This window comes from Microchirus variegatus (genome assembly GCF_963457635.1).
Source record: "Microchirus variegatus genome assembly, chromosome: 11".
Lineage (NCBI taxonomy): Eukaryota > Metazoa > Chordata > Actinopteri > Pleuronectiformes > Soleidae > Microchirus > Microchirus variegatus.
In genome coordinates this window covers 18,035,441-18,049,761 of record NC_139812.1, presented here as the reverse complement: position 1 = coordinate 18,049,761, position 14,321 = coordinate 18,035,441, and the positions used below count along the sequence as shown (strand labels likewise).

The window sequence follows — 14,321 nt, the reverse complement described above, 5'->3', positions numbered from 1 at the left end:
CAAAAAAAAAAGCAAGAAGACTGACAGACTCGCACTGTATGAAAAGGTCAGATAAAAATACTCTTTTCTCAACTCTGGCGATACTGTCGCAGTCTCACCACCAAAGACAACTGTGTACAGTTTTGCTCCTGTTCATGGATTTAAAAGAAAGGATATCTCAACAAAACAAGTCGCTGGAAAATGTGTACATTACAAAGACACATCTCCTTTGGTTGAGACAAGCCTTTGATTCGTCTGCTGACATGTTTTAAACACCTGGCAAACATCCTCTATAGCTGCTTTGACATCTCATGGACGGCTTTTCAAGCCCCCGTCAGTGAGCGTGTCATATTTGGGTTGGTGTTCAGCATAAGCTGCACTGGAGATAGAGAGAGAGTGAGAGAAATCCTCTGACTAATACTCTTGCTAGTTTGAAAATTAATTTGAAGAACTTGCTTTCCTCCCAATTCTAGAAAAGAAGATTAGCCAGCAGAGAGGAACTAAAAAAAACAGATCAGGTTTTTAATACTTATTGAATAGATACGACATAAGTCTTAATATAATCCTTAAGTGTTAAAGCACGAGTAGAGGTGACATAAATCATCAAAGAGGAGGCCCTGCTTTAACATTATTGTCTAAGAGCAACGTAGGTTGTTTATCATTTGACCCTCAATGATAATTAAACAGTGTGCGACATGATCATCGGAGGGAATTAGATCAGTCTAATAATACTTTGTACTCTGGGAATTAGATTAGTTTTCTAAGTTGGGGCCCTTTTCTGTTTGACTCAGGAACCACACAGTTGTGAACTCCAAGGTTATTGCCGTGACTGTGAGACCTGAGCCCAAGGCAACCGAGTCCCATCTGGAGATTGAACTGGCTCACCTGGCAAACGTAAGCACCGCAGTCGTTCTTTCACGTCTAATCGCACTCATTAACGCCTCCATACATAAATACATATATCAGGAAATTGCTGCTTTTATGTAAAATGTTCTATTTCTCAAGGCTTCAGAAAGAGTTTTCACATTATTGGATAAATGCGCTATGACAGGGACCGCAGCTCACATCACCTCCCATTAGCCGCCACACAGTGACGGTTAATTGGCTCGATAATTAATTTTCCAAGTCAGATAATTACAAGGACAGTCCCTTTTATGATCCAGACCTTGTTATCCATTTGAGTGATAAAGTGCATGTAAGTCTGAATGGGTCAACAAACACGCGTGTGTGCGCCGCTTGTAATACACTCGGCAATTTATGGTTTCTATTTGATCAATAAACATTTTCGAAGGATCGACACACAGAAGGGCAAATATGACGTGTGTTTATAATGGCGGTCGTAAGGATGTGACATTTGTCGACATGATTTACATTTTGTCCTTTTCCTGTCTTCTAGGGAACAATGCACCCTTACTGTGCACTGTGGGACAGCAATGTAATGTAAGTGGGCATGAACTATCCTTTCTGTTATGTTTCCTTTGTTCGTCAGTCCATTAAATATTAAGGTGAAAGAATTGTCTTTGGTATTACACGTATCACGTTATACATTAAACAGTTATTAGGTGCCCGAAAACACAAAATAGGTCCACAAATGATACAATAACCTCCTCGCAAGAGCTGGAGCTGTGAATTATGAAGCGAACTGTATAATAATTATCATTCAGATTAATGTTAGTCACAGGTTTACTGTCAATCAGTGTTATAGAGATGTGACTGTGTTATATAGCGTAGGATATTAAATTCAACATGATTTACATGCGCTGAAACTTCAAGATGACGCAGCATCTCGCAGGGATCGGTCATAAATATGGCAATTACAAAAGAACACGTCATGATCATGAGAATATATTATGAAAAGCACTATTAGCTAATTGAACTAAATGATACACCGCATGCAAAGAACTAATTAAAATTAAGCATTACTATGGAGATAAATTAAACCATATCATAGCTGACACATTTACATGGCTACAGTAAAATAATCTTTTTCTTTGATTGATGGGTTAGTTTTGGCATTTGTGAAGTACTTCAAGGTGATTCCTTGCTTATGGCACAATGATTTTTAACATTTGACAGCATTGTTGTTGTTACAGTGTAGACAAAACCAAAAGGTATTTTCCACAAATGCACCATGAGAAACTTTTGTCATAAATTGGTCCAAAAAAACAATTTGCAATTGAATATTTATTGATAACACTAAAGAAATAGTAGCCAATAGTCAGTGTGCGAAATACCCATTGATAATCGGGGGGGGTCCCATCTCCCATTTGTTGTGCAATACTGTTTCACCACCCCAGGTGCCACCGTGCAGTATTGGCTATCTTCCCTGTCAGATGTGGGCTTGTGTGGGCCTTTTCCACAGCGCCATTTGGAAAGCAATTCATTAAAACATTAAAAATGCACAATTAGAAATAAAATAAATGACATTTTGTCTGGTTAAACAGGATAAGAAAGAATTATGTGTATTATGTTTACCATAGGGAAATTAACCCCCCCCAGACCCCCTTGTATTTCACACAGTGCTAATAGTTGTGGATTATTTGCTACTTGCCCATTATCTCACACCAAAGCCATTCAATGTTTTACATGATGTAAGCACATCTCTATGTTTAGCCGTTTTTCAAATGTATCTTCAACTTGTGTCTATGATCTGCCGGCTGAGGCTGCTGCTGCTGCTGCTGCTGCTGCTGCTGCTTGTCTGTTTGTCACGTACTGTAACGTGGAAGGAAAAAAAAAAAAATGGTGTGTCAGAAGACATTTGTTGAACGCAGTGAATCATCTCGGCTCATGGTTTTGTTTGGGTGCACTGTAAGGAGACACACAGTTGCCCTCCTTCTGTCGCAGCTTCTGTCAGTCGCTGCTCAAGGCAGCTTCCCTGGTGGTCCATCTATCTGTGACTTTGTTTGTCTTTTTCAACCCAGCTTGAGAACCTTTTATTATTTAAAGCGCTTCTTCTTCTTCTTCTTCTTCTGCTTTTGGCTTCCCCCTTTAGGGGTCCGCCACAGCAAATCATCTGCCGCCATCTTGCTCTGTCCCTTGTGTCCTCTTTTGTTACATCAACTGCCCTCGTGTCCTCCTTCACGACATCTATGAACGTTTAAAGCTACTTAAGCAATGTCACATGAAAGGGGGAACTGTTGTATTGATATCAGCACGGCCTCTATTGTGATAGAACGCTATTAATTCATTTAAAGTTTTTTTCTTTTCATCAGTTATTCGGTTCTTCCAACACAAAAAGTTCCTTATCTGAACCATACTGACTGTTGCCTGGCAACATAAAAAAAAAATATATATATATATTCCTGCACTTTTTTACCTCACAATTTACAGCGGGTCACAGTTCAGAGTCCCTTCGGTAGTTTATGTGTGAATTAACAGCTTGATGAATCAGTGTGCGTCTGCTCTCTCGTAGAATGTTGTCCAGTAACTTTTGTAGCGAGCTGTCAGGCCTGCAAGTGCGACAGATATTTTGTTTAGGCTCTATTTTCTTTTTTTGTGTTCATGGCGCGTTACAAATCATCGTGCTGCTCTGCGTGTGTTTAAATAAACACATCCTGCTCCTTGTACTCGTCCTGCTCCTGAACATCTCAAATATTCCATTCATCCATCTTCTACCACTTAATCCACTGGAGAGTCGCGGGGGGGGCGCTGTGCCTCGAGATCTCGACTTTGAAACTCAAGATTTCAATATTTTTTTTTTTTCCTCATGTCACTTCGGGGGCTCCATAGGATTGTAATTCCTTACATTTTCTTGAAGGAAAGTTTCTAAATGTCAGTTCTCTATCTCTCTATCAGCACTCAGAATGCCCCATGTCCTATTAAATTACTTGGTCAAAATAAACTCTACTATAACATTAAACTATATAAACTATAGCATTACATAGCATTAACAATAATAATAAAATATATTTGTAGCACCTTTCATGCAAGGATTGCAGCTCAAAGTGTTTCCTTCACAATAAAAGGAAAATAACATTTAAAAGGCAAACACAACTGAACGAGTTTTAAATTTGAGATAAAAACAAAAAATGCAAATAAAACAGTATCAGACATGAAATATTTTTAAAATCTCAAAATCAATGTGTAATTTTAAACAACTATATATATTTTAGCTTTTTAGAACACAGTCATGCCCCTAAAAATATAACCGCTGGATATTTTGAGTGGATGAAAGGGGTAAATCTTGATTCCAGTTTTGTTTTATTTGTGGATAAAGTAGCAGCGGGTTGTGGATGAACCATCTAAAGCAACAAATCAGATGTGAATTGTGCATAGTCTGTCCTCTATCATAATATTTGAGGGCAACGGCCTATTTTTGAACCGCAAAGATGCAACTGGGACAACTCTGCGTTATTCCCTTTCTCTGACTTTCACAAACCAATGTATTTAATATCACCATTTTTTTTTTTTCCTGATTTACCCCAAGTCGTTACAATCAGTGCACCGCTGAATGACTCCATGGTATGATTATCTTGTTCATTTCAAACAGTTGGCTCATCCTATTACAGAATATAGCAGCCACTCTCAGGCCTCATTGAGAGGGTAATACGCCATCTGTCAGCCATGTTGGCTCAAACCAAATGAGAGTACTCAATATAACAATTAGCAGAATGAAAATGTTTTGCACACATAGAAAACAGTGTCCTTGGTATATCTCATTGCACTTACGTGTTGTGGGACAGATACAGAGGATGAAAAGTCGGGAACCAAAAGCCACATCTGAGTCTCCGCTGCTTTCCTGTCACCACTGGAAAGATACAAGGTATAAAATAAGGTATTAGGTTGTTTATTAGGGCAACAGGACTGCTTTAATATCAAGTCAAATAAGGGTAATTACTATTAATAATTACATTACTTTGTTTGATTTTGACACTCAGACCTTCAGATGCACTTTGTGCTTCACTACATCCGTACGTGAACTTTATCGCAGTACTGTAAGAGGAGTGCTAAAAAAGTACTTTCTTGCAGTATTATTAATCTTAATATGTGTTTTGCAGTTATTTTTCCCAGTCCAAAGAAACCCGTATTCATTCTTTGTAAGTCAATAAAGCCAAATGACGCCTCTGTATGTGCTATTACATATTTAATGGCATGTCAGGCTTAACATTAATTGTAATTAAATATGTAATAGAACATAGAGATGAGTTATATTGTCTTGTTTTGACTAGATGTGCGTCCCAGAGAAGCTGCTGCACATGACTCATTTATCACCTTTAGTAACATGGACACTAATGGCATTAGGAATGAAAACAACATGTTTTTATAAAAGACTGGAGCATCCAGAGAGACAGTATCTTTTTTTGTCCATTATATCTGCAGCTCCTCAGCAGGGAATGTAAACAGGTCAGATGCATACACGTTTATTACTCTCAAATGTTAACATGTGAGCCATCAAACAAACCTGACATTATCAATTTCCCACCAGTGTGTCAAGTAGAGGAATAATACAAAAAAATCATTTTCGTTTATAAAGGTAAGAACTAAAGGAAAGCTAGGAATCCCATTCTGATGACTGTAATCATTTGTATCAACTCTACATCCATTTTAATTAAAGAGTGAAATGACATGCTAGTACTCGCCTTTTGGCATTCTCCTGCAAACTGTGTCCAGAGAGCTGTGTGACAAGTAATTGTCATTACTCACAGTGCAGTGGCTCTTGATAACGCTCAAGCATCGTCATTGTATTCATAGATGAGTCATACTCACTCAATCCTCTTCCGTGCGTGAGGCATGAAGAAGGCCCTCCACCTGGTTCGGTCTGCTGTTACTTGGGTAGTGTCATTCCTGTTGCCAGGTAGGTTAGGAATACTTATTTTTGCGTTTTTTACGGGGGTTGTATTGCTGACCCTAAACCTAACCCTCCTTCTTCGAGAGCTGATGTTGTTAGCATGGTCAGGATTCAGGATGTTTGCCGCTGCCGTTAGCGTTACCCAGAGTGCACCACGAGGAGGTGGCAGTCGGACTTGCACCCCACTTGCACAAGGCTAGTTACTACTCATGTTATTTTATGTGAAATTTCAATAGCAAAGTGTAAGTGCTTATCTGTGGTAATTAACTCCAGCTTTGCAAACTGTGCATACAACTTTTATTCTATTGCTACATGGATAGAGCGTATTTTAAAGTGGGATCCTGCCGGATTCTTCACATAGTGTATTTAGCCCTTAGATTTCAGAGAATTGTGGCTGCTTTTTACATTACTATGTTAAAACGTACAGTATAATTTTCAGCACAATCTATAGGCAATCTGCGGAGCCCCGAAGTGAAATGAGGAAAAACATTTTTGTATTTTTTTTTAAATCCCAAGTTTCAAAGTCGAGATCTCTAGTTCCCCAAAAAAATATGAAAAAAAAAATTCTGAATTTTTTGGGTAACTCAAGATCTCGACTTTCCCAAAAAAAATTGAGTTTCTTTTGACTGCCAGCCGATTTTGACTGCCAGCCGCTCAAACATTTTCAATTTCACCATGTTCAGGGCTTCTTTGGTCCAGCACTGTGGACAGTGGTGAGAGTGTTAAACAGTTTAACAGGTTACTTGTTACAACTTGACTAGTGTGTTTATCTGTTTGTGTGTTTACAGATTTGTGTGTTGCAATAATCATCATTCTTTGCATAAGCAAAATGCTTCTTGCTAATCTGGAGCAGCTCTCTCTCTCTCTTTCACTCTCAACACTGTCCACGGTGCTGAACCAAAGAAGCCCTGAACATGGTGAAATTTGTTTTTGTTTTTTTAAATTTTTTTCTCATGTCACTTCGGGGTCTCCGTAGCAATCTGATGGAAAAAAACAACAACAAAAAAAACCACACCTATGCAAAAAGTCCTAAAAATGTTTAAAATCAGATTGAATTTGGTAAATCTGGAAATGCGTCACAGTACAAAGTTCACTTGGCTCGTTTTTATGAACAAAAACAAAAGAAAAACGCTCTATTTTGTGACTTCTGCACAATTATTCCTACTTTCTATCACTCCTAAAAAATGCGATATATAAAGTGAATCATAACTTTGACTCAACAACAAAGATGAAAAAATATGAAAAAAAAAAAAAATGTTAAAAACCTGAATATGAGACCTATAAACACACATCCCCAGGATGTCCATATAAGGAGTTGTATTTAATATGCTAACTATTTGAAATTAATCTAAATAACTGTGTTAATAGTGATTAGCAGCACCAGATTGATTGTCTAATTACACTCCACTTGCACAATAACGATACACGATGTACTTGCATTGCTCGAAAACCGGCTCACGTACAATGGATGGCGTTCTTGTTTGCAGTTTCCCTAATGAAATTGCTTAATACAGTAGTTTCTAATCGCTTAGTGTAATACAGTTCATAGCACAGATTTATCAGGAGCACTCTGTGTCCTGCAGAATCAGAGCCCATTAATCACTTATATGTCTAGGTATGAAATGCAGCTGTTGCAAATGTTGGGTTCTACAAACGTCTGGCGGTCCTGGATTTGAGCCAAACAGGCCACACTAGACGCTTCTAACTTAGGCACAGCCTGTGTTTTTGTCCTAGTTTAACGAAACACAAAAACCAAGTCGCACAACACAATTACTTATTTCATGAAATGCAATCCTTTAAGTTGTGAAAATACACCCACAGCTGCAAACTTGTATGTGTAGTGGTTCAGAGTCATTCACTTCTTCTCTAATGGTTTCCAACTTTAACATCAAGGGATTTTTTTATATTTCCAAATCTAAAATGAGCACTTGCCAACAATTTGTCACACCATAGATCTTCAATCTGACACATTTGCACCACAGAGTGACAGTATTTGTTGTTTACCCTGCAGATGGGCAGCAGTGGTGTGTTTGTTATTTCCGCTTCATACATTTATTATCATTTATATAAAAACACTCTCTGTTTTTGCTACGAACCTCTGGTCCGGATTTGCAGTGATCACTGTGTACTGTGCAAGATGCTTACATGTTGTTCACAGCAATTCTAAGCTTCGCTCCAGCAAAGACTCATACAGTAATAGACTGATGGAGACGCTAACCATGCATTAGTTGACAGCAGGAGGTAACTAATGTATATGTGTGTGTTGTGTGTGTACAAGTGCAAGGTGGGAGTTGGGTTATGCAAACCTTGGGAGAGTACACGATGTAATGACTGCATTCAGCACACAGTTCTGATCATTTCGATTCTGCTTGTGATGTTTTTATCACACTATTTTCACACATTTAAATGTCACATTAAATACTTTTTGTTTAGTAAAAGCTCTCAAAATGTTGCTCTGTTTCCCATGAAACAGTCCTCAATGTTACAACGTTAAAAAAAAAAGTACTGAATTTGGATTCAGAGCACCACCAACATCTACTTCCTCCTTGGACCCTAAACTATATTTGCAAAAAAAAAAAATTCAAATCCATCCTTTACTTTATAATTTATGCTGCTCAGTTCCTCAGTGTCCGTATAGTCTGTAGTAGTCTATGGGAAAGGTTAATAATAATTCTATTAAAAAAAAATCTTGAATCTGGATGTGTACCTGGATCACCCCCAAAATCTAATCGTTTTTTCCTTGGGCCATAACCTACATTTGCAGGAAAATTGATTCCAATGCGTCCTTTACTTTTTGAGTTATGCTGCTCGTAAACAGACAAAACAAACAGACAAACCAGGGCCAAAAACATAACCTCCCTTGGCAGCGGTGATCAATGATATGACAATAAATGCATGGTTTGTTGAAATCGATACTGATGCAGTCATAATAATAGGCACAATAAATATTAGCTGGGATGGGATGGTCTTGACTTTGTGTGCACCTATGGAGTTATTAACTTCCTCACTGACAAATGCAAACGGCAAGTTATTTTGCTTGTGCTGCCTGTTGAGAGTTTTGTCCCACTCAGGATTAATAAAAACCCTTCTTTCATTAAGAGATCCAAGATGGGAGTAATATTTTCCTGGCATTCTTCCTCTGCTTGTCATTCAGTTTTATAGTATTTCCCAAAGTGATTGTCCTCAGGCACTTTGTAAGTCCCGAGTTCAGTGTCTGGACAATGCGATGTGGGCATGCAGGTCATTTAAAGAGGTTTTTGGATGGCTACCCCTAAAAAATTTTATGGAAAAAAATAAATTATGGTGATCAACATAAATAACCAGATTTAGAAAGGTAGCTCCATCCATCTTCTACCACTTTATCCTCCACATGAGGGTCGCGGGGAGAGCTGTGCCAATCTCAGCTGACATAGGGCGAAAGGCGGGTACATCCTGCACAGATCGCCAGTCCATCACAGGACCACATATAGAGACAAACAACCATTCACTCTTACACTCACACCTATGGTCAATTCAGTGTCCAATTTACCTAATCCCCATATTGCATGTTTTTGGACTGTGGGAGGGAAGCTGGAGAACCCGGAGAAAACCCAGGCACACACAGGGAGAACATGCAAACTGCACGCAGAAAGGTAGTTCAAAAAAAGAACTGTAAAAAATTCAAAATAGTCCCTAAGTCTGTCCTGGACAAATAAATATATAAACTAAACACAGATAATACTATGACAATGATATAGCACACAGGCCAAGCAAAAAGGCTCACAATTAGCACTAATCCCCAATACTAATGTCGTCATCTAAGAGTCAAAATACACACGAAATACATGGGGGCACGTAACAACAACCATGTACAGAGTGACACAGGTGCCCACTGATTGAGTCTCAGCTGCTGGTCTGTACAGGTGTGGCTGATGAGGAGTTTAAGGAGGATCGGGCTGGTTTCAATTATTTAAATTGTGGATGTGTCTGAAGCTTTTCTGACTCTTTATGCCCCTCAACTCTAATGAATTTTACATCTTGATGCCCATTATGATAGGAGTATTAGGGCCAAACTGATGAGAAAAAACAAACATCTTTCGATGATAAAGTTGTAATATTATCAGAAAAAAGTCGTAATTTTACAAGAATAAAGTCATAATATTACCAGAATAAAGTTGTAATATTACCAGAATAAAGTAGTAATTTTAAAAAAGTCATATTACAAGAATAAAGCTGTAATTTAAAAAAAATTAAGTTTCCTTTTTTTAAATTATCGTTTGTATTATGATTAAATAGCAGCAGTACACAGTTATCCTTGCGGTCGACCACTATCAGCCATTTCCTCCACCACCAAAGAAGTCTGTGTTTGTGATTCTTTCTTCCAAACAGACTTAGTTTCTTTCACAATTTTCAATTTCCAAAGTCCTGATGCGAAAGATAATGTGGTGCTGATGTGCCAAAAAGATGAAGTATTTCTTTATTTGTGAAGCCCAAAATGTAACTTCACTAAGACTCCGGTTGCAGCTGATCATCTGAGATTCTGCTTGAATAATAATTACGACTATATTCTCATAATATTCCAACTTCATTCTCAAAATATTACAACTTTATTCTCATAATATAATGACTTTATTGTCAAAAGTTTGGCCTAATGTTGTAAGTTGAGCAAAATTCTGTCAAAAGTGACAGTTAGAGAGATGTGAAAACATTACAACAAAGGTGGAAGGTGGTCAAGAAAAAGGTATTGTAAATGTAATGCCATCAGTCTCCATCAACAATAGGGACATTTTCTATTCTAGGGCCACCAAGTCATGATAAGGTCAGACGACATATCAAACGTGGCAGTCGGGTTCTCCCAGTGGTGCAAAGGAGAGGCAAACATTTAGCAGGAAAAAGGCAGGAACATATTATACTGAGGATTGAATCATCAACCGTTGGATTCATGCAAAAACCTCATCAAGACAAGCACTCAGTTTGTCAGTTTGTCATATTCTGAATAGAGCGAGCACTGAATGGAGGTTTTGCTTATGAATATTTTGAAAATGTATTTTAATGGTAAGCTCTCGTTGGCAGCTGTGTGATGTGCAGGATGTTGTTTACCCAGATTTCCGTCATCACCTCCTGACTATGTCTCCAACAAGAAGCAAAGCCTGTCACTACGCTTGCTAAAAAAAATGATTGTAGGAGGATAAGTGGAATTTTTTCGGATCCGTTCTTTAGTTTGCTGGACTTCACGTGTGTGTGGTGGGTTAAAAATGTTACATTTTTATGATTATTGCTGTTGTAATTTTGGGAGTACGTTGTGGCTTACAAATAATCATGCATATTTAATTGCCTATTAATACGTAAGTACCTACGTGGGTGAAAACAGTCACTCAGGCAACCTCTCTCCTTCCTTTCTATTCAATTCTGTCGTATTTTACTTATCTAGGAAAACCATTTGTGCCAAGTACACGGTTTAACTGAATTGCAAGGATCCAGTGGAGTTTTTTTTGGTGTCCTTGTGTGGATTACAACGAGGGAGTTATTAGAGCGTCAAGCTGGGGCTTCGTTAACGAGGAAACTACAATTGTAACATGTTTTTAATGTTATTTCCCATCATGTAGAATCTCTTCAGTAGCTTTGATGAACTTAGATGAACTTTACTTAGTCTATAGCAGTTAGTTTTTTATAGTTGTCAGAGACCATCATTCATCTGTAGCGCTCGAAAGATAGACTGACACATTCACTGGTGAAAAGCGACAATAAACAATTCTTATGTTGCCACAAAAACATTCAAAAGTCCTTTAAAATATTGTTCTTTTCCCCAGTTACTGTATAACAAGGCTTGGCTCTGATTGTTGCACTAAACCCGGGGTCTTTATTGCACCCATTGGTGCCTCATTAAAGCCACTGAACCAGAACAGTTCTGTGGATATTTTACACTCATTTGGCTTCTCAGTTGAAAGGAGTTCAATCATCTTAGAATACAGTGTCTTAAAATATTCCCAGTGTTTCTTTGCCCTCCAAGGTTCACTGCTTTTATTCGCGTTCTCCAGAGGAGCTCTGTCGCGTTACAACCCAGCCTGAGCTCATCAAAGACTCAAACTTTATTCATTATTGTGAAATGTCACACATGCAACGTTCCCACATGAAGGCATCACAAAGAGCGCCTTGAAAGTGGTTATAGAGACATTTAAGATGTGATTCACGCCAAGTCAGAGAGTCCTTTCACCGTCACTAGAGTGAATGGGTTGTACGATACAGCGAAGGCCATTTTAACAATTAACTACTGATGAACTTGCTTTTCGTCATTTGTCACAATCCAGCGACTAGGAATGTTGGTGTATGGTGAAGGTTGTTGATGTACACAAGACACCAGCTGCTATAGCTATGTGTTAGCTGTCTTAGTCTATGTTAGTCATAGCCATTTCTTGCTATTTTTGGACTATGCAAATGCACAGGTCACCCAGGCCAATAGGGGGCACGCAAAGTTGTATGTTCACTCTCACCTGTTTATCATATCATGGCCAAACAAACAATAACAGATCCAAAATGGTGCTGAAGGGGTTGGAGTGTTGAAGTTCCTTACCAACTCCAATATTACTATTATTATGTTTTGTTTGTTTGTTTGTAGTGTTTGCACATTGATATGGAAGCTGGCTCATTGTGTTTTTACTTTTACGTGTGTTGAACTTTATTCATTTATTTGTATTATTGTTTTGGGTTGTGAGAATTTGTGTTGCTGTTAGAACTTTGGTTGTGTTTTTACTTTCAAAATTTCAACGACAATAGAGGATTGTTGTGTTCCTTGTGTTTTTATCTTGTTTGCTTGAATGGTTCAACTTTTAATATGATAGGGTATAATGACTGCAGGCTGGTTTTTTTGTGGATCATCTAAAAGGTTAGGAAACTAGGGCCCCCCCAGACAGCATCTGGCATAGTAGGGCCCCCAAAAAGCTAGAAACAGCCCTGGTGTGAGTCATGAAATAAGCTGGGTAAGGACAGGAATGTGTCTTGCTGGTCAACAGGTGTTTGTGACACTGACCTTAACTTATGTGTTGGGGGTAAAGAAGACACACTCCAGGCTCGCTTTTCAAGCAGGTTTTTCACGTGGGATATTTATAGGCCAATCAATGAGGACGATTCTCCTGAAGTGAGAGAGAAGGGAGAGAGGTTGAGAAATAGAAAAGAGGAGACGCTCCTTCATATTTCACCTATGGCTGCTGGTGGTGGTGCGAAGTGAAGACATGGCTGCAACCATCGGCGCTGCCTCCGCGGGGTGGTTCCAGTTCTGCGGTAGTTTTTTTGCTGAGGCGTTTTACGCACAGGGGAGCGGCATCTTTGGTGCAAAATGATTTTCGGGAATGACCCAAAAAACAACATTTATTCCCATTGAGTCTCTGGACTCGCCGCCGAATAAACAAATCCTGCGACAGCGAGAGTTTATTTTTTCCTCATTGCATCAACGTCCCCCCCCCCTCCTCCTCCTCCTCCTCCTCCTCCTCCACCTCATCCCCCTCCTTCGCTCTCTCTTTCTCTCTCTCTCACGCCAACAGGAGAGAGGAACAGAGTATCAGTCTGATGCATGTCCGCCGTTTCCAGGGTGAAAATCCCCCTAAGGAAGCATTCATAGGCTACTAATTAAAACAGCTGAGGGGGGGGAGAGAGGAAAAATCAAGCGAAGAGGGGGGGAAAGAGACAGGGACACTGAGAGGGTGAACGGGGGGAATACACTCGTTTGGAACATATGTAGAGGGGATTACGCAGACAGACGCGCAGGTAAATATGAAACGCTCTTATCTCTAAGCATGGTGGAGAAATGGCGATGTTGTGGAGTTAGTCGTTCGCATTTTATTCTGCGTGTAGCGAATCATTCAGCACCGGTCTGCTTGGACAGCTCCGTGTGTCCCCCCTCCTCCCTCCTCCCTCCTCCCTCCTCCTGCGTGTCTCTGCCTCTCTCTCTCTGCTCCAGCTGAAGCGCTGCTTTAGCCACAGAAGAGCCGTGTCGATGTCTTTTTTCTTCTTCTTCTTTTTTTAACGTATACGTAACAGCCTCTGTCGCTTTCGATTCGAACACATAAGTTCAATTAAAAAACCCCGAAAGCGATGTTGACAAGTCGCGTGAAGTCGTGCCGCCGCCGCCGCCGCCGCCGTTGCTACTGCTGCTGCTGCTGCCACCACAGCTGGAATTAAAGCTAATTGCCCTCCTCCTCCTCCTCTTCTTCTTCCTCCTATTCTTTTTTCCTCCTGCAGGAACGATTCTTGGGGAGCCTGGTCCGCAAAAGGATGTAAAACGGTGCTCACAGATGCATCCCATACAAAATGCTTATGTGATCGTGTGTCTACCTTCGCCATTTTGGCTCAGCAACCAAGAGAACTAGTAAGTGGGCTACTGATTTGCTATTCAATGTGGGTTTTGTAGTGTGTGTGTGAGAGAGAGAGTGAGTGAGTGAGAGAGAGAGCGAGAGAGAGAGAGAGAGAATGGAAATTGAATCTCTGGTGTGCTAATCCCCTTAAATAGTAATTCATAGGCAAAGGGGAGGGGGATTTTGGTGGGGGATTTGTTATTATTTTTTTCTAGTTTGCACAAACA

The 14,321-nt window shown here is 39.5% G+C and overlaps 1 protein-coding gene across 2 annotated transcripts in view; it reads left to right on the top strand.

The window, feature by feature from the left end:
- Nucleotides 1-14,321, top strand: part of adgrb3 (adhesion G protein-coupled receptor B3) — a gene marked incomplete at both ends in the record, with an annotated part of 103,807 nt that overhangs the window by 69,165 nt on the left and 20,321 nt on the right. Inside the window, 3 exons of one of the 2 annotated variants that reach the window (XM_083897923.1) lie at nt 771-873; nt 1,376-1,419; nt 13,982-14,108. In XM_083897923.1, the coding sequence (XP_083754049.1) occupies nt 771-873; nt 1,376-1,419; nt 13,982-14,108 (274 nt within the window). Of the gene's footprint in view, nt 1-770; nt 889-1,375; nt 1,420-13,981; nt 14,109-14,321 lie in introns of both variants that reach the window. The other variant, XM_083897922.1, reaches the window with a different exon arrangement.